Source organism: Rhinatrema bivittatum, chromosome 16, assembly GCF_901001135.1.
Source record: "Rhinatrema bivittatum chromosome 16, aRhiBiv1.1, whole genome shotgun sequence".
In the NCBI taxonomy this organism is placed as follows: Eukaryota; Metazoa; Chordata; class Amphibia; order Gymnophiona; family Rhinatrematidae; genus Rhinatrema; species Rhinatrema bivittatum.
Window position 1 is genome coordinate 44,651,387 of NC_042630.1, and position 20,224 is coordinate 44,671,610.

Sequence of the window (20,224 nt, forward strand, 5' to 3'; positions counted from 1 at the left end):
TCAAAATCTGCAAGTTTGTTTACTGATTCTAATATTTCTTGTATTTGAATTTGTACCTCCTCTGTATGACGTTGTGCTCGATTGATGATCAAGAGCATCAAATCTAATGAGCATTTATTAAGAATAGCTCTCCAGATTTCCAAAAATTCGTTGTCATCTGCAAATAGCATGGGATCTTTTAACACTCTCAACCCTCTTGGGATTATTTGCTGCTTTACATATTCTATTAGTGTGATTTCATGCATTTGTATTCTGATTAACTTTCTATTTAATTTGATGTACTCGTCCCAATCTTTACCTTCCAACTCCTCTGTTGAACCCGAAAATAGGGACTCTTGGTCCTTAATTTTCTCTACTTGTTCTCTTGTGTAACTGAAGACGTTTTTCCAACTTTCCATGACGTCTGCGACCCGACAGTGCTCCAATATATTACAATAATCAATGTTCCTAATCTCCGCTAAAGTGAGACCCAACTAATATATATGAATCCCGATATTAATCTCACCTTTCTGTGTCTGATAATTTTTTTATATGTATCGTTTTTTGTTTATTTTTAATTAAAAAATAATTTGGAATGGAATAAGGTAAGTTTCATACATATGAATGCATGCCTCCTCGGCCTTGCTTCAATTCTGTGGTGTAATCATAAACTTACCGACCTCCCAATCCCTTATGTTTGTGTATCTTCTTTATTTTAGTCAATTAATTTGTTAATAATAAAATTATTCATTACATAACGCCAACAGTGGCTTTTTGCTTATTTGCTTATTTTTGTAAAAGACATTTATAATCAAAACGCCATTAATTCGCTATGAATTGATGTGAAAAGTCTGTGCTCAATGACTTTATATTATAATCTTCTTTCAAATGAAAAATTTTTTAGTTAGATAATGTCCATGATAAACGCCATGATAGTAAAGTATTGAAAACGTATGACTTATCTCCCAACACAGCTGTGTTTCGAAAAGTTGTCCTTTCTTCCTCAGGGGAGTTTGTATTCGTTTAGTGGAAAGCGCTCTCAAGTTCCGCCAGTTCTGCAGACTCTTCTCCTGGCCCGAATTTGAATGTTTCCTGCCTCAAAGTGGCAAACGCTGTTCAATGGCGTACTGGTTTCCTCAGCGTTCTTCTCATATTGGCTAACAATAATCCATGGCAATAGATGTTTCCTTCTCTTCAGGCTTAACAGCTCTGAATGACGGCGGTTTTTTTGCGCTTCTCAATAAGCTTTATTTATAAAAATCAGCGGATCGCAGTCCCGCCAATGAGAAGAGGAACGTCTTGGATGTTACGTTACTCACAGTAGTAGTCTTACAGGTGTGTTTGAGAATAGACTTGGGACAACGTATTACGTCTTGCGTTACTCGCGATGACACAGGTGTGTTTGATAATCAGCTGTGAATGACGCTCTACGTATTGCGTTACTCGCAATGACAATGTTATCAATGTATTTGAAAATCAGCTGACAACGACGTTGAAGAGAGGCAAGAAACAACCAAACTTAATAGTAAAACGCAAAAGTCATCAGACACAGGGACATCACAGTCGAAAGATTTTTTAGGCAACAGAAATCAGAAAAAACAATAACAAAAAACGACAATTCCAACAAACAGGTACGAGTTACAAGACAACAATATCACAAAAATCAAAAGGCAGGGAAAAGTCATCTGCCATAATTAATTTATCTAAAAAGTCATTGACATCAGATCAAGCACAAGTACTAGAGAACGGATTGTCTTTCGTTCCTACCCACTTTCATGAACCCTTTAACACACGTATTTGGATACATCGTTTCATAAGGAAATTACAGATTAAGTTATTTTTTAGTTCTCAAGAGAATCCGACAGCTTCTTCAGACATTTCAATAGTGCGTCCAAAATCACGTTGGGTACCGCAGGGTCCAGTAGACCCTCATATAACAACATTTAAACATATGATATTGAAAGATTTGGACATCATAGAAAACAAGGAGACTCCGAGATACCACAACCTGACAAAAAAATCAAAGAACGGCACTCCAACACCTGTCAAAAGAACATCAGCTGGTTATAAAACCAGCTGACAAGGGTGGAGCGATTGTGGTACAAGACTTTGATATATATCAAGCAACTATGTTACAACATTTGGAAGATAGTAAATATTATAAAGTGCTTGAAGAAGATCCCACTAAATGTTTGGTAGGGATCCTCCATGATCTCACAGAGGAAGTTTCTTTCTTGACTCCTAAAGAGAAAAAATTTCTTCAAAATAAACAACCAAAGATACCTCTCATTTATTCAGTCCCAAAAGTGCATAAAAACATCATGCCTCCACCAATAAGACCAATAGTCTCACTTCGAGACACAGTGTTAGAACCTCCAGCGATTTTTCTGGACAAAATATTGCAGCCCCTAGTGCTCAGTGCTAAATCGTATTTAAAAGATACCATTCAATTCTTGAGAGAAATAGCAGATATCCAGTTGACATGGGAAGAAAGTTGGTTAATCACGATGGATATACAATCAGGGGTAGATTTTAAAAGAAGCACGATCAGCCTACTTTTGCTTGCGCATCAGACTCAAGCAAAAGTACGCTGGATTTTAGTAGATACGCGCGGAGCCGCGCGTATCCACTAAAATCCTGGATCGGCGCGCGCAAGGCTATCGATTTTGTATAGCCTGCGCGCGCCGAGCCGCGCTGCCTCCCCCCGTTCCCTCCAAGGCCGCTCCGAAATCGGAGCGGCCTCGGAGGGAACTTTCCTTGCCCTCCCCTCACCTTCCCCTCCCTTCCCCTACCTAACCCCCCCCCCCCCGCCCCTGTCTACACCCCCCCTTCCCTTTGTCGGGGGATTTACGCCCCCCGGAGGGAGACGTAAATCCCCGCGTGCCAGTGGGCCTGCTGCGCGTCGGGCCGCGACCTGGGGGCGGGTACGGAGGGCGCGGCCACGCCCCCGGACCGCCCCGGCCCTAGCCACGCCCCCCATACCCGCCCCCAAAACGCTGCCGACACGCCCCCGAAACGCCGCGATGACCGGGCCCTCCCCCGGACACGCCCCCGACACGCCCCCCCTCCGAAAACCCAGGGACGTAACGCGAGTCCCGGGGTCTGCGCGCGCCGGTAGGCCTATGTAAAATAGGCTCACCGGCGCGCAGGGCTCTTAAAATCCACCCCTCATTGTATATGCAAATCCCGCAACAGCAAGCAATAGAAACAGTTATGCAACGATTGATTAAAGATAGAGGTTTACACCGGATACCTGTGCATTTTTTGCATGACCTTCTTGACGTAGTGCTTACCAACAATTACTTTAGATTTGGCGATAAATTTTATCATCAATCCCATGGCATAACCATGGGATCATCACTAGCCCCCTCCGTGGCTAACATTTACGTCGCACAATTTGAAGAACAACATATTTACACCTCTCAGTGGTGGACTAACATCAGATACTGGCGCCGGTATATAGACGATGTCTTTCTGATTTGGTCGTCGTCTCATAATGAATTAAAAAAATTTCTACAGTGGATTAACACACTTGATGTTAATTTACAGTTTACAGCGGACAGCAATCAGATTAGAATAGCTTATTTGATGTGGAAATATACAAGAAGGGACATAAGCTTGAAACGACGGTATATCATAAACAAACAGAAAGGAACACCTTGCTGAAATATCACAGTCATCATGCATTATCCTTGAAACAGGGATTACCGGTTAGCCAATTTATTAGATACAAGAGAATATGTTCTACTTCAGAAAGAGTTTGAAAGACAGGCGGAATTTCTGAAAATAAGTTTAAAGATAGGGGTTACCCTAAGAAAGTTATTAACAAGGCTTATAAAAGAGCCAAATTTTCAGACCGCGATCAACTGTTACAGTATCAGAATAAAAAAGAACAGAACAGACTAACTTGTATCATACCACAAAGTACAGCGACGGCATCTGTTATAGCCTCCATTCGGAGACATTGGCCAATATTAGCAATTCATGAAGAATTTGAGGAATTTCCGCTAATAGCCACAACGAGAGGGTCTAACATCAGAGACAAGTGGTTCATGCAGATACCGTGAAAATTGATGACCATTATGGCGGACAGCACAGAGCATGTCAAAGGTGTGACATGTGTAGCATGACCATTGAGGGCAATGAATGGAAGGATTCCGTAACAGGATACCTTGTAAAAAGGAAAGAAATACAGATTGCACATCTAAAAATGTGATCTATCTTATACAATGCCCATGCCCAAAAAACTATGTGGGCAGGACATCTAGGCCAATAAGAACAAGGTTGATAGAGCATAGATCAAAACTTAACACCAAACAATGGAGGCTCCAATAGTCGACCATTGTGTCACCAAAGAACACCAGTTTTCACAATTAAGATGGACGATTTTGGACAAAATAGATGATAATGAACGAGGAGGAGATCAAAAGAGAAATTTAAATTATAAGGAAACAACATTGGATCTTCAGTTAAAAACGGTAGTTCCACATGGATTGAACGAAGAAATTGAGTGGACATCATTGATTTAAACAATTGGAATAACCAAGTTGGTCATCCCTGCTGGTACACACGGATTATAGCACGCTTGAAACAGAAACTCAATGTTGATGATACACAACGTAATACGTCGTTCTCAGCTGATTTTCAAATACATTGATAACATTGTCATTGCGAGTAATGCAATACGTAGAGCGTCATTCACAGCTGATTATCAAACACACCTGTGTCATCGCGAGTACGCAAGACGTAATACGTTGTCCCAAGCCTATTCTCAAACACACCTGTAAGACTACTACTGTGAGTAACGTAACATCCAAGACGTTCCTCTTACCATTGGCGGGACTGCGATCCGCTGATTTTTATAAATAAAGCTTATTGAGAAGCGCAAAAAAAACGCCGTCATTCAGAGCTGTTAAGCCTGAAGAGAAGGAAACATCTATTGCCATGGATTATTGTTAGCCAATATGAGAAGAACGCCGAGGAAACCAGTACGCCATTGAACAGCGTTTGCCACTTTGAGGCAGGAAACATTCAAATTCGGGCCAGGAGAAGAGTCTGCAGAACTGGCGGAACTTGAGAGCGCTTTCCACTAAACGAATACAAACTCCCCTGAGGAAGAAAGGACAACTTTTCGAAACACAGCTGTGTTGGGAGATAAGTCATACGTTTTCAATACTTTACTATCATGGCGTTTATCATGGACATTATCTAACTAAAAATTTTTCATTTGAAAGAAGATTATAATATAAAGTCATTGAGCACAGACTTTTCACATCAATTCATAGCGAATTAATGGCGTTTTGATTATAAATGTCTTATACAAAAATAAGCAAATAAGCAAAAAGCCACTGTTTGCGTTATGTAATGAATAATTTTATTATTAACAAATTAATTGACTAAAATAAAGAAGATACACAAACATAAGGGATTGGGAGGTCGGTAAGTTTATGATTACACCACAGAATTGAAGCAAGGCCGAGGAGGCATGCATTCATATGTATGAAACTTACCTTATTCCATTCCAAATTATTTTCTATCTCACTTACAAACATGCTCAATCACACATATGCCCTCTCTCACAGCCACAAGCCAGCCAAAAACATGCTCCATCTCTCTCTCGCACACACACACACACATTGACACACACAAGCACCCTCCCTGACTCACATATACACCACACATATACAGAAACACCCTCCCTATCTCACAAACATGAAGCACCTTCCCTGCCTCACCCACAGAAGCACCATTCCTTCCTCACATACACCCACACACAGAAGCTCCATTCCTTTCTCACATACATACACACAGAAGGACCATTCCTTTCTCACATACACACCCAGAAGCTCCATTCCTTTCTCACATACATACACACAGAAGGACCATTCCTTTCTCACATACACACCCAGAAGCACCATTCCTTTCTCACATACACACCACATACACACACATAGAATCTCCATTCCTTCTCACATACACACACACACACAGAAGCTCCATTCATTTCCCACATACAATCATAGAAGCACCCTTCTGATCTCAAATACATATACACACAAAGGCCCCCGCGGAACAGCTCATCTCCGGTGGCAGCTAGCAGCACTGATCTTCTTTTTTTTGGCCCTGCCGGCCTGCTCTCTGGCAGCGGCTGGCTACGCCGGCCTTCATTTTTCCGGCCCAGCACCCTCAAATGTGATCAGGAGCAGAGGAGGCCATGTGATCAGCTAGTCCAGCCCATCAGGGGAAGCCCGATCCCCCGATAGGCCAATCTGCACCTGGTGGATACTCTCACATGGCCTTCTATTTCAAATGGCCACTAAAACACAGCAAAACTAAAGAATGAAACTAATGATATGTTGCATTCATGGGGATTCGCCATGCATTTCACGGACCCATGAATGCAACGAAAAGGGACCTATTAGTTGTGGATTGAGCATTCATTGAAAATGAATGCACATCCCTTGGTAATATTATCTTCTATATTTCCCACTCTCTAGCCTTGGTTAACACATTGTTCAGATGCCTTGAGATCATTAGACATAACTCTGCCCTGAAAGGGAGCTGTAAAATAGATTCCTCTCTTTTGGAAGAGGGCAATTATTAAGTGCTCATTATGAACAGGTAAGTTAGGGCATGAGAAAAATGTTTTATTAAAAAAAGAAAATGAAAACAAAAATTCCAGATGTTCAGCTTTTTCCACAAGAATTAGATAATTTCTAAAAGATATTGCACTGAAAGATCCCTCCTGTACAATACTTTATAACACAGATATGCCTTTAAATACCAAATAATGGGAAAATTAACAAAAGGAACCTGTACACTAACCATGAAATACAATCTTCCAGAAAGGAAGAAAACTTTTTTTCTAAAGTATTAATTTTCAGCCATTCAAAAACCAACAATAAGCAATTTGTGGAAGGAAAACGATGCACAAACAGCTGATTGCAGAGTTCAGCAATAGGAATGATGATGGCAACAGCACAAAGAGAAGGAAGTATTCCCCTGTCCATGAAAAACAGAGAGAAAAATCCACAGGTGCTGTAGGTGTTACGGCCGCTGGCTGCGGCGGTCCGCAACTGGGGCCGGTCACTCACCCTCGGCGTCGGGCCCTTCCTGGGACGCCCGCAGGAGTCAGCAGCCACCGCTGTGGTTCTCTTCGTGGCTGTGCCAATTCCAAGATGGCCACCGTTTTGCTGACTCCGCCCCCACCGGGCCTCCTAGAGCCACGCGCGTGGCTGCTGAGGTGATTTAAAGGGGTCATGACAAGAAATGGTCATGGCTCCTCTTTGGAACTTCTTCCTGGTGCCCTGTGTTTAAGGTAAGGTCTGCTCCTCAGACCTTGCCTTGGTATCTTGGATCTTGGTCCTGTGTGTTCCTGTGCCTTGAGTTCCTGGTCCACAGCCTGCTCATCTGGTTCCTGTTCTTCTTGGTCCTTGTTCCTGGTTCTTCCCTCATTGGACGGATTTCTTCTAGCTTCGACCCCTGGACCGGCTTCCGACCATTCTCTGGCTTTGACCCCTGGACCAGCTTCCGAACAATCTCTGGCTTCGACCCCTGGACCAGCTTCCGACCATTCTTCTTGCTTAGTCCCTCAGACCGACTTCGGTCCATTCTCCGGAGATCTACACTTGAATCGACTTCGACCTGCTGGAGGCGCCAGCTATCTGGATTACACGACCTGCAGGAGGCGCCTGCATCCAGGCCTTCTTCGGTCTCCAGGGAGTCTCCTAAGTCCCAGTGGCCGGGTTCCTACGGCCTCCTCCTGGGGGAATTGTGAGCTTCCAGGGTGAAGTATTCATTCCACGTCTACATCACCAGGCCTCGCCTTCCGACGGTAGGGACCTAAGAGGGGTTACTCTCCTAGGTAGCGCTGACTCTACCTCGGACCAAGGGTCCACTGCCAGAGCTTTAACAGTAGGCACACTAAGAGTTAATCTAAAGATACAAAATACACACAGCAAGGGCAATGTGTGTGTCATAGGGAGTCATCTCCCAAATGGGTTCATCAGCTAACTTACTCCTAACTCATTGAATCCTTCATTCCAATGATACAGAAGCCATCCAGCAAGTAGGTGAAGACCTCAGACTTTAGAGTCCTTACCATATATTCATTTCATAAAACTCTCAAACAACCGCACATGGTGGCAAATATGAGTGTATGTAGTGCATAGTCTATTTATTTATTTACTTTAAAAAAGTTTTCTATACCGATATTTGGTTATTACCATCATATCGGTTTACAATATAACAACTTATTTGGCAAATATCAATACATCAAAGTTAAACTTCAAAATAAAACAGAATACAATGATCAATGTCTTAATTCGTACCTTACTAAAATTAGTTACTATTAGTTACCATTACAGATGTGCAGAGGGATGCCATACGTTGCATTCAGGATTCAGATTTGTCGGGGGGCAGATACGTTGCATTCGGCCGTATAGCACCCTGATACATTAATACGTCGATTTCTATTCGTTTACCCGCTAAAATTAAAATTAACTACAACCCCCCACTCTTCGGACCCCCCCAAGACTTACCAAAACTCCCTGGTGGTCCAGCGGGGGGGTCCAGGAGCCAACCCCTGCACTCACACCCTCAGTGCCGGTTTCAAAATGGCGCCAATAGCCTTTGACCAACTATGTAACAGGGGCTACCGGTGCCATTGGTCAGCTCCTGCCACATGGCCATCGGCGCCATCTTGTGCTCCTACCATGTGACAGGGACTGACCAATGGCACCGGTAGCCCCTGTGACATAGTATGGGAAAAGGCTGTCAGCGCCATTTTGATTACTGGCAGTCGATGGTCTGAGTGCAGGAGGTCGCTCCCGGACCCACACTGGACCACCAGGGACTTTTGGAAAGTCTTGGGGGACACTCCTGACCCTCACAAGACTTGCCAAAAGTCCAGCGGGGGTCCGGGAGTGACCTCCTGCACACCAGCCGTCGGATGCCAGTACTCAAAATGGCGCCGATCGCCTTTGCCCTCACTATGTCACAGGGGCTACCAGTGCCATTGGTCAGCCCCTGTCACATGGTAGGAGCACAAGATGGTGCCAATGGCCATGTGACAGGGGCTGACCAATAGTCCCGGTAGCCCCTGTGACATAGTAGGTCAAAGGCTATCGGCGCCATTTTGAAACTGGCACCGAGGGATTGAGAAAGAGTTCTCAATGTGACCTACTTGGATTTTAGCAAAACTTTAGATACGGTCCTGCACAGGAAGCTTATGACTAAAATGAGAAGCTTGGGAGTGAGCGCCATAGGATTGCTACCTTTAATCAATAAGCCTTGATGCTTTTGATGCAACTGCTTCAAAGGAGTGGGCTGGGGGATGCAGGGAAATAGGAATTTGCATTCAGAAACAACCAAAACAAGCCCTGATTTTTTTACAGTCTGGGGTATTGATGCACAGATGTTAAGGAAAAAACACAGGACTGCTTCTATGGCCAAGTCTTTAAGCAAAGCACATCAGGCAGCATTGACTGATAAATGGGGGGGGGGGGGGGGGTAACCTACACGGCACGGCTGATACTACCATGGGAAGCTTGCTGGGAGACTGGATGGTCCTTTTTCTGCTGTCATTCCTATATTTCTATGTTGATACCTCCAAAAATTAAATACTCACCCTCCTAAGGCCCTTTTTCTCACTTTTCCCTTGAACCACAGATTACGTTTGTTTAATCCTTGGTGATCCAGTTGTGCCCAGAAGGTTCCCTGAGACTCTGGGTGCAGTGTAGCATTTTAAAAAATGGGGATTGATGACCTCTGATTCTCCTTTGCCCCATAAATCTTCTAACCATCTTAGAGGATTTTGAAATACCCATGGAGGTTAAAGGTCTGTGGGCACTATTTCTACCTACAGACCTTGCGGCTAATTTGTAAAGAAAAAGCAGATGCTTTTGAACACTGCCTACAAGTTGCATGGGTAAAATGCAGCCATTTACTTTGCACATCCTTGTTCTGTAGGTGGCAAAGCAAAGCAGGGGAAAATCACCACATGTATACATGGATGAATCTTTACTTATCCAGTTAGATAGCATAGAAATGTGTCCTTTGTACAGACTGGGACACTTGTGACATTTCTTGGATTTCAGAATAGACTATAAAGGGTCCTTGGGGGGGGGTTGTATGTCATCTTCACAGGCAAACAAGTAGAGAAGTGCGTGTGCCTTATAGAATATTTCAGGGGAAATGTGAGGTTGTGTATGTGCTTGTACGTGCAACTCTTAGTGTAGTCGGGGTTGGTCAAAGTTGGGGATCCGGTCAGGGTGGGAGAAGTTTGCAGACTGGGAAGGGGATTCATTCCTGGATATTTAAGTGAGGAATAGGAAGGGGGGGGGTCTATCCATGAGGATTGGTGAGAAACTGGTGGTTATTAGCTTGATGCCTTGTCGCTTCTAGTCATGTGCATCACCACCTGCATTGACAATGTCAATTATGATTCCATAACACCAGTTATCGCTGCAGGTTTGAACTCAAATAACTATTGCAGGCCGGACTAAAAGTTCCCATGGGTCAGATGTGGCTAGAGGCCCATCTCTAATGTATAAGGAAGTCTAATCTCTGGCCAGTACTTTATTTTATTTATTTTTATTTTATTTAATGTCTTTTCTATACCGATAGCCGTTCACACATCGTATCGGTTTACAGTAAAACAGGAACCATTGGGCAGAACCCTTACATATAACATTGCAAACAGGTTAACTTTTGGGCAGGGCCCTTACATAAAATTGAGAACAGCAAAATCACTATATACATATCTTTAACTCATAGGGGTGAATTTTAAAAGCCCTACGAGCCCCTACATGCAGAAGTTGGGACAGTATGCACTGCGCGGTTTTTAAAAGACACCTGAGTATACACATATTTCCTGGTATGCGCCAACATTTTTTTTTCAATAAAAGAGGCGGAGTATGGGTGTGGTATGGGCAGGGCATGGACATTCCGGGATTTTATCAATGAAACCAGCGGATACGTTTTTACGCGTACAAGTGTGTCCCCTGCTGAATAACTTTACTACTGTTATGGATGGCGTGTAAGTAATAAAATAAACTAGGCTAGTCAGTGGGGTTTGAAGGGTTGGGACTAACAGGGTAAAAGGGAGGCTAGTAAATTAGGGGGTTAGTAAATCCTGTCCTTTACCTGGGTGAACTGGGAATGAACTGGGAAAATTTAATTGCACCAGTGCTCATGTCTACTATAATCCTCCCACTTATGCAGTAGAAGCGTCATTTGAGCACATATGTGCGCGGCCATGTAAAATTGTGCACACATATGTGCGCATATACGTGCGTATGTTATAAAATGTCTGCTTCCACTGGCACGAGCCGGCATACGTGAATATATGTGCGCCTGTGCGGCTGCTTAAAAGTTACGGTCCCAATGAGGATACAAGATACAGGGAGAACAATTTTCAAAGTTCTTTATGTGGATAGGAAGTGTTTTACCTGCATTGATTGACCATCTGATAATTATCACCCCTCAGTGGTTCTAAAAGTCTATGTATTCTACAGAACAGACAAACCACAGGAGGAGGCTGCAATCTTGAGGGTGTGCCTAGGTCGGGCAAGAAAAATGGAATGCACAAACTGCATTTTCATATCTTCATACATACTTTTTCAACAGAAATCTGCTCACAGAAATAAGAGGTGTCAGTGATTGCATGGACTTTCCTGCAAAAATTATTTTTCCTATTGTCGACCATTTGCTGAATTTATCCCATGGGTGCAGTTTACAGTTTATTATACAGAAAACCTTCATGCTTACAGGTCTCACAAGAATTTAATCTCTCTGACCCTCTCAACCTCAGTCTGTCTAGCACCCTCAGATGACAGTGGCTCCTCAGTTTCCTCCAACAAATCATCTCAGTCACTGATTCTGTCCTAATAGGCATCAGTCAATAAAACCTATGTAATATGGAACACTAAAAATATGTATACACAATTATTTCATGGATGAAAACCCTTGGAATTTCATAAAACTGGTTTTAAGATTAGTAAACAATTAACAAGGTCTATTGGGTCCAGGCTCCAGAAATCATATCCCGAATGAATTAATCCACCACATAAATACTCCTAGCTCATCAGGCTCTTTACACCAGATACATAGAATCCATTCATTCAAAATGTAAGTGATGGGATCGGATTTTTCTTTACTAGATAATTTTTAGTAATGTTCCCTAATATGATGAATCCTCAGACACAGATTGGCAAAATCTCTTATTCTGAATGTGCTATTCATGTTATTCTTTGGAATAATTGTAAGACAGAAGTAAGGATTAGCTTTTAATTGTATTGATTTATTTTGTATTTCTAGGCTCTCTATGCAATTTTAGATGAGGGCAGTTTACTGCAGTTTTTTTCAAATATGTTAAGGTCAGATCTATGCAACCAGATGATTTCTGGACTGACTCACAGGTCCAGATTTAAACTCAAGTTATTATGTTGACCACAGATATATTAGTAAAATATTTACTGCTTTTATGTTATGGGGTTAGCAGTACATAAATTGCCTCCCCTGCTCCTCATCCACACACATCCACACACAAATAAGCAATACATCTGGATCTTGATTTGAATAGTAGCATCTGAAATGTAATTCAAGACAGGTCACAAATGAGCAAATGAATGATCTACACAGTGCCAAAACACATCACCACTTTAGAAACCAGAAGGTTACACTGTGCCTCACTGTTCCTGCAGTAAATTGAAATCCCCTGAATAAGAAGTATACAACCAAGATTATGGGCTTTTTTCCTATCAACACAGAATGGGGATAGAGCTTTAATAAATTGAGCCTTATGGTTGTGGAAACAAAGATCTTGTCATGCAAAAAGAAAACTTGTCCAGATTTCAATATCACAGTCTTTATTTAATTTCAAATGATGCATAACTGAAAAGCAACCATTCCATTGCATTATCTATAATTTTTCTTTTTAAACAAATAAGGCACCTAAGGTATATGCATGTTTTTCAGCCTTTACCAAGTATTGATTTTTAAAAAACAATTACCAGCTAAACGAAAAATGAAAACCAGGCTGTTATACTGGTAGAATTAGGCATATCATTTAAAATACATAACATGTAAGTACATCTAACAAATGCCCACAGAACATCTCTGATTAATGTTATGCACATTAGGAAAAGGATGCATGTAATTCAAGGCAGCTTAAAGTCCATTTACCTAAATTTCACACATTCATGCTATTTTTATCCATTTTAAAAGGTGAATAAAAATATTGCCTTTAGTGGCTTAATGGAACTGCCAACTGAACTTTTTCAGTTATTTACTAACATCAATACTTTGAATACATTTGTAATAAAAATAAATACAAATCTTTTTTTTACAATAGCTTTATTTTATTGATGTAGCATTATTAAAAGAAGGATAAAACCCAGCATAAATGCAAAAGTGCAAAAATATAACTGCATATGTGTGAGCATTGAGGGAATATGGTGACTATGGGGGTCATTTACCAGACGGATCGCACGCGATAAGGGATGTTTCACACGCGAAAAGTCCCTTATCACGTGCGATACCAAGATGGGGGCGGAGTCGGCCCTGAAAGAGGAGGAGTCGGGGTGTCACCAGGGCTGACTCCGCGAAGATGCCGCGGACGACGAAAAGGTAAGGGCCTTTTTGCGTCCTATTTCGTGCCCAATAACTACACTTTCTATGGTGGCGCTATTCGGTGTGAAACCGGCAGTGATCGCACCGCCGCGGTGCGATCGCTGCCGGCTAGTGCAGGACTGCCCCCCGTTTCGGCCCCCCGCCCCTCATTACCTAAAGTATAGCAGGCCTGCGATACTTTAGAAAATGAGGCCCTATGTCTCTTTGTATCTATCACCATGCAACCATCTTTCTATGACCCTGAGAGTGTGAAATTGGGTAACTGCAAAATCAGAAATCTTAAATAAAGTATTTATGCTTGGCAGTTACAAAAGGGGAAGATGGTGGATGGAAGATGGGAAACAGCATGGCAAAATGTGACCTTGTTATGAAGCAATTTACAGAAGAGAAATAATTATTTGAATTTGCAAGGGTGGATAAAGGCATGGGATTCGGTAGTCTATGCCCGGGAATACTTAATAAGCTCTAGAATGAAGACCGTGGAAGTTCCGAGGGACTGGGAGAGAACAGATGGGATTCTATTACACAAAAGCAGAAACAGGGAGGAGGTTAGTCAAATGCCAGTAATGAGGAAAACATTTAAAAAGCTGCCAAGAAAATGATAGGACAGTATCTTAAAATGAATAGAGTACAGTACGGCAGACAAGAAGAGGCTTTTGCCAGATGAGCTTGGATGAATTATTTCAAGAGCTAACAAAAATGATGGATCAGGGAGATGAGGCAGATGTTGCCCAACTGGACTACAGTAAGGATTCTGACACCGTTCCACATTAAATGCTAATAAGTAAGGTACAAGTCTGGGTGAAAGGGTTGCAAGTTTGGTGAGGAAGTGTTTGACAGGCAGGGCACAGAAGATGGTGATTGATGGAGTCCAGAATACTGAGGGCAAAGTGATCGTCAGGTTCCTGAGAGCTTGATACTGAAACCACTTATTTCTGATGCCTTTATAAGTGCCCCTGCTGGGGGACTGAAGGGAAAATAATGCTTGTTTGCAGGCAATTGCAGAGACGGCTTTAAAACCCTGCATGATTGCCTGGGGAGCAGCATAGTTATTTTTTCTTATCATGATCGGTTAGAGATATTAATGCAAGATCACAAATCATTAACTTCTGGGGCAGTGGGGGTGGAGGGGACAAGATGAGGTTCACGGTCATCTTTGGAAGATTCAATTTCTTTCTTTCCTGGTCTGGATTTCAATTCTAACAGGAATGTTTTGCTTTCCATTTTTCTTTTTTCTCTCTCCTTTCAAATGGTGGATTTCTATCTATGTTGACATTTGTTTCTCCTTTTGGACATTCATTTTATTTCTTTTATTTATCCAGTTGTTACATAAGAACAGAAGAACAGAAGAACATGCCATACTGGGTCAGACCAAGGGTCCATCAAGCCCAGCATCCTGTTTCCAACAGTGGCCAATCCAGGCTACAAGTACCTGGCAAGTACCCAAACATTAAATAGATCCCATGCCACTAATGCCGGTAATGTAAATGTAAAATGTGAATGTTAGCACCAACGTGAACTATAAATGAATTAATATCACATGTGGATGTGGATGAACAAAACATCCTGTAGATTATAAATCTTTTTGTGACGCTACATGTCAATTACCCGGAGGGAAGATTCAGACTGGTTCCTTGAGATAGGAAGTTTGATAACTTCCAAAACCTGAACTACGTGGAGATGACGTTCCTTCTCATTTCAAGAAACAATTTGTGCAGTCCAGATGGGCACTCTGATGGTTATCTAAAATAAATTATTTTTTTCACTTATATTAACACTAAAAAATTGGTTAACATTTTGGAAAGGTTGGTGGTGGATAGATCGATGATTAAAAAAAAAAATCAATTAAATTTGCATCAACAGATGATGCCTGCTGATATGATGCTTTTGCAACCTTTTTTAAAAAATTGAAAGAAAAAAAAATCTTTGAACATTTTTTTATATATAGTTTGTGTTGGCGCTAATTATTTTGGAAGGATTATTTGTTATTTTGATAGTGTTTCCTATCCTGGACTTTTTTTTTTTTACAAAAGTGAAAGTTATACATAAAACAGGAAAAAAAAGGAATGTAACACAGTAGACACAGTTAAAGGTGTGGAGAAATGAGAGAAAAGAAAAAGTTTGGAAGGGTTTGGAAAAAATTACTTAAATGTGGAAAAATTACAACACTTTGAATTTGGGGCCTAATTTTAAAAAGCATTTACTCGAGTAAGTGGGCTTTTGAGAATTACTACAATATGACGGTAATTTTCATATCTTTAATACATACTTTATTAAATAATCAGGACAATATCTGGCTGTGCACATCTTTACGGCTTTATAAACCTACAAGACAATTAAGATCCACCAATATGAATCTTTTAGAAATTCCTTCAGTTCGGTTAGCCAGACTTCATACAACAAGACAAAGGGCTTTTTCAGTAGCGGGTCCCATTATGTGGAACTCACTGCCAAATGCCTTAAGATTAATATCAACATAAAGAATTTAAAAAATCATTAAAAACATACCTCTTTATAGAGGCATTTGGCTCAACAGGCCAATAGGTTTTGTGAATCAGATTGGAGTAGGCCTCTGTTTCTTTTTTAGAATTTTTTTCAGCTTTTTGTAGTCTTCATTTTTTCCTCCTGCACTTGAGTTAAGTAAAGAGTATTATGTTTTTAGATAAAGGAAGCAAATAAAACTAGCATAGGGATTTGAAATGAATTGTATTTTTCACTAACTTTCACTATTTTTTGTTTTATCTTTTACTTTATTTTAACTACTTGATTTTTTACTATTTAATTTATGTTTAAACAAAGATGGAAAGTAATTAGTGAATTTCTTATGTGCAACTGTTTGATTTTTATTTATTTTTAGTTGTTTTATTTTTATTTGATTATGTAAACCGCTTTGATCAATTATGTAATTGCTAAAATGGTATAGAAATAATTTAAATAATTAAAAATAAATAAATATCTGCGCATGGGCGCACATCACCACATGTGCGCCAGCATGTGCCTGGGGACAGGGCCATTTATAATATACACACACACATATGTGCACATTGGGGCGGATTTTCAGAGCCCTGCTCGCGTAAATCCGCCCAAAACCGGGCGGATTTACGCGAGCAGGGCCCTGCGCGCCGGGAAGCCTATTTTACATAGGCCTCCCAGCGCGCGCAGAGCCCCGGGACTCGCGTAAGTCCCGGGGTTCTCGGAGGGGGGCGTGTCGGGGGGCGGGCCCGGTTGTCGCAGCGTTTCGGGGGCGTGTCGGCAGCGTTTTGGGGGCGGGTACGGGGGCGTGGCTACGGCCCGGGGGCGTGGCCGTGCCCTCCGTACCCGCCCCCAGGTCGCGGCCCGGCGCGCAGGAGTCCCGCTCGCGCGCGGGGATTTACGCCTCCCTCCGGGAGGCGTAAATCCCCAGACAAAGGTAGGATGGGGGTTTAGACAGGGCCGGGCGGGTGGGTTAGGTAGGGGAAGGGAGGGGAAGGTGAGGGGAGGGCAAAGGAAAGTTCCCTTCTAGGCCGCTCCGATTTCGGAGCGGCCTAGGAGGGAACGGGGGTAGGCTGCGCGGCTCGGCGCGCGCAGGCTATACGAAATCGATAGCCTTGCGCGCGCCGATCCAGGATTTTAGCCGATACGCGCGGCTCCGCGCGTATCTACTAAAATCCAGCGTACTTTTGCTTGAGTCTGATGCGCAAGCAAAAGTAGGCTGATCGCGCTTCTTTTAAAATCTACCCCATTATAAAATAGCCTGTGCGTGCATTAATGTTCACCCAATTTTAAGTGGGCGACCATGTAGGTGCGCAATTCCCAATTCTACCTCATAAGTGAGGGTATTTTATAAAGAGCACGCACCCACATCATTTCCATTTTCACCAGTTCATCTACCAGTTACCCATTTAGGAGCTAGGTCCTCCCTATCCCCCTAGTTTAATAACTTACTCTCCCCCAGTTACCCTAGACCTTTTAAATCCCTCAGTTATGGGTATTTTGGGGTTTCTTAAACTTATACCTGGTCCCTATGCTGCACTAGACCTGGGCACATGCCCAGACGTGTAAATAGATACCTGCATATCTCTTGTCTCTTCACATTCCCTGCCCCAGAATATCCATGGTCAGCCCAGGCCCTGCCCACACTCTGCCCCTTTTGACAGCCACGTGAGATGTGCGCATAAGAGGAGAACCACATACACCTTGATGGCTTTTAAAATAGGGTGGGCGCATGCCAGCCCAACATGTGCATGTATCTACTGATCTGGGAACATGCCGGGCTTTTAAAATTCATCTTTATATGCCATTGAGTTATCCATAGGATTTACTCGAGTAAATGGCTTTTGAAAATTGCTATGATAGTATGTTAAATTTACATGCATAACTCCTTTGAAAATCACCTTCCTCAGGTGCAAAAACTCAGTTAGCCATGCATCATTTAGAAGGTCAAAAACTGCAAACGAATAGGAATGAGACCTAGGTATCATTATGACAAATGAGCTCAAAATAGCCAGTTAAAGTAACAAAGCATCTGGCAAAGCTAGCAGTGTGACTGAATGCCTAAGTAGAGGTATTATTAGTAGGAGAAAGGAGGCATTATTGCCTCTGGATAGGTCACTTATAAGATCCTCAGCTTGAGAACACTTTTTTTTTTTTTTTTTTTTGCTCTCAAGGATGCCTAATCTCTATTCACTTTCCCCTCATTCTGCTTCTTTTCAATTGTTTCAGCACACCGTGGTGCATAACTTCAGAGAAATGGGAAACCACACGGGAGTGACAGAATTCCTGCTTCTGGGGTTCTCGGAGTTCCCGGAGCTGCAGCTTCCTCTTTTCGCTCTCTTCTCACTCCTCTACCTGATGGCCATGCTGGGGAATCTCCTCATTATCTGCATAGTATGTGCTGATCATCACCTACACACCCCCATGTATTTCTTCTTGGTAAACCTGTCTATCCTTGACATCTCTTCCATGACAGTCACTGTGCCAAAATTACTGGCCATCCTCCTGATACAGAGTAATATCATATCTTTCACTGAATGTTTTATACAGATGTATTGTTTTCCCGTTTGTGTAGAGATAGAATTTCTGCTTCTCACTGCCATGGCCTATGACCGTTATGCTGCGATATGCAACCCACTGCGTTACACCATTGTCATGAATAAGAGGGTCTGTGCTCTTCTGGCAGCTGTCTCATGGCTTGCAGGTTTAACATACACATTGCCACTCACAGTCATTACATCTCAATTTTCTTTCTGTGACTCCAATGTAATCAATCACTTCTTCTGTGACTTCACAGCACTGCTGAAACTTTCCTGCTCAGACACCTCAATCATTGAACCTATGAATTATACAGAGTCGGTGTTTTCAGGCTTCACCCCATTTCTCCTCACCCTGACATCCTACGTGTTTATCATCTCCACCATCCTGAAAATCCGTTCTAGAGAGGGGAAAAGCAAGGCCTTCTCCACCTGCTCCTCCCACCTCACAGTCATCATTTTGTCATATGGGACTATACTAGGCGTTTATATGCAGCCCAGCTCAGGAGATTCTAAAACATCAAATAAACTGCCTACTGCATTGTATGTAGTCACTCTCCCTCTGTTAAACCCGCTCATTTATAGCTTGAGAAGCAAAGAGTTAAAAGTGGCCCTGAAGAAATCCTTATGCAGAGTATTGATAGTTTCAGACCCTAAACACATCTGAACTGCAGGGAGCTGTCTGCCATTGCCCTGATCCATAGGAACACTCCCAGGGAATGAAAGAAAAAAATATTTCAATAGAACTATTGCTTGTGAGGAAATGGAGGTGGGGTGGGAACTACCAGAAAAAGAAATGGGATCATAAAATAATAGTTAATCTTTAGAGCTGAAGAATAATGGGCAGAAGGTGGCAGGCTCTATGTTTCAGAAGGTTAATCCAGGCAGATGTAAATCGGCAGGACAATCCTCACTAGTGAGGAGAGCAGTCTATGGAGGCAGCAGTGACCTAAAGCTTGGCACTGAAATGGTAGATTTATTTATTATATTTGTTTATATTCTGCCTTTCAGATCTTCAAAGTGGATTATGTTCAGATACTGTAGGTATTTCCCTATCCCCAGAAGGCTTATAATCAGGGACAGTAACTTTCAAACCGCGCATAGGTGCACAGGTGCGCGCATGCATCGTCAGTGCCCAGGGGCGCAGCTATTTTATAATTTGGGCGTGTATACATATGCATGTTATAAAATAGCCTGGCCGCGTGCTCCTGTGCAGCACATTTTAAGTGATCGTGCATATGAGTTAGGGTTGCCACCTGGCGCCAGATCTTCAGGACAGGTTGATCCTATCCTGTTTTACTCTTCTGCATGCAGGTACTTATAGTCTTGCTTTCCTTAGGGAATGCAATAGAGAAATCAGAATAAGTCCCAGCATGCATTGCGATAAAACCAGGACTGCACCTACCTGTCCTGAAAATATGGAGCCAGTTGCAACTCTAACATGGGTGCGCAAATCCTGCCTTCTAGCAAATTATTTGGGGATTTTAAAAGGCATACACACCAACACTATTCCCAGTTTTACCAGTTCATGTACTGTTCACCCAATTAAGAGACAGGTTCTCGAGGGGAGTGGCCAAGATGGCGACCGACTAAGAGTGCGGAAA

The 20,224-nt window shown here is 42.3% G+C and overlaps 1 protein-coding gene across 1 annotated transcript; it reads left to right on the forward strand.

Annotated features, from left to right (window-relative positions):
* Positions 1 to 6,905: 6,905 nt before the first annotated feature.
* Positions 6,906 to 19,287, forward strand: LOC115077575 (olfactory receptor 1J4-like). The gene is made up of 2 exons (XM_029579870.1): positions 6,906 to 7,019; positions 18,313 to 19,287. The coding sequence occupies exons 1-2, from the start codon at positions 6,906 to 6,908 to the stop codon at positions 19,285 to 19,287; spliced, it is 1,089 nt and encodes a 362-aa protein (XP_029435730.1).
* Positions 19,288 to 20,224: the final 937 nt, after the last annotated feature.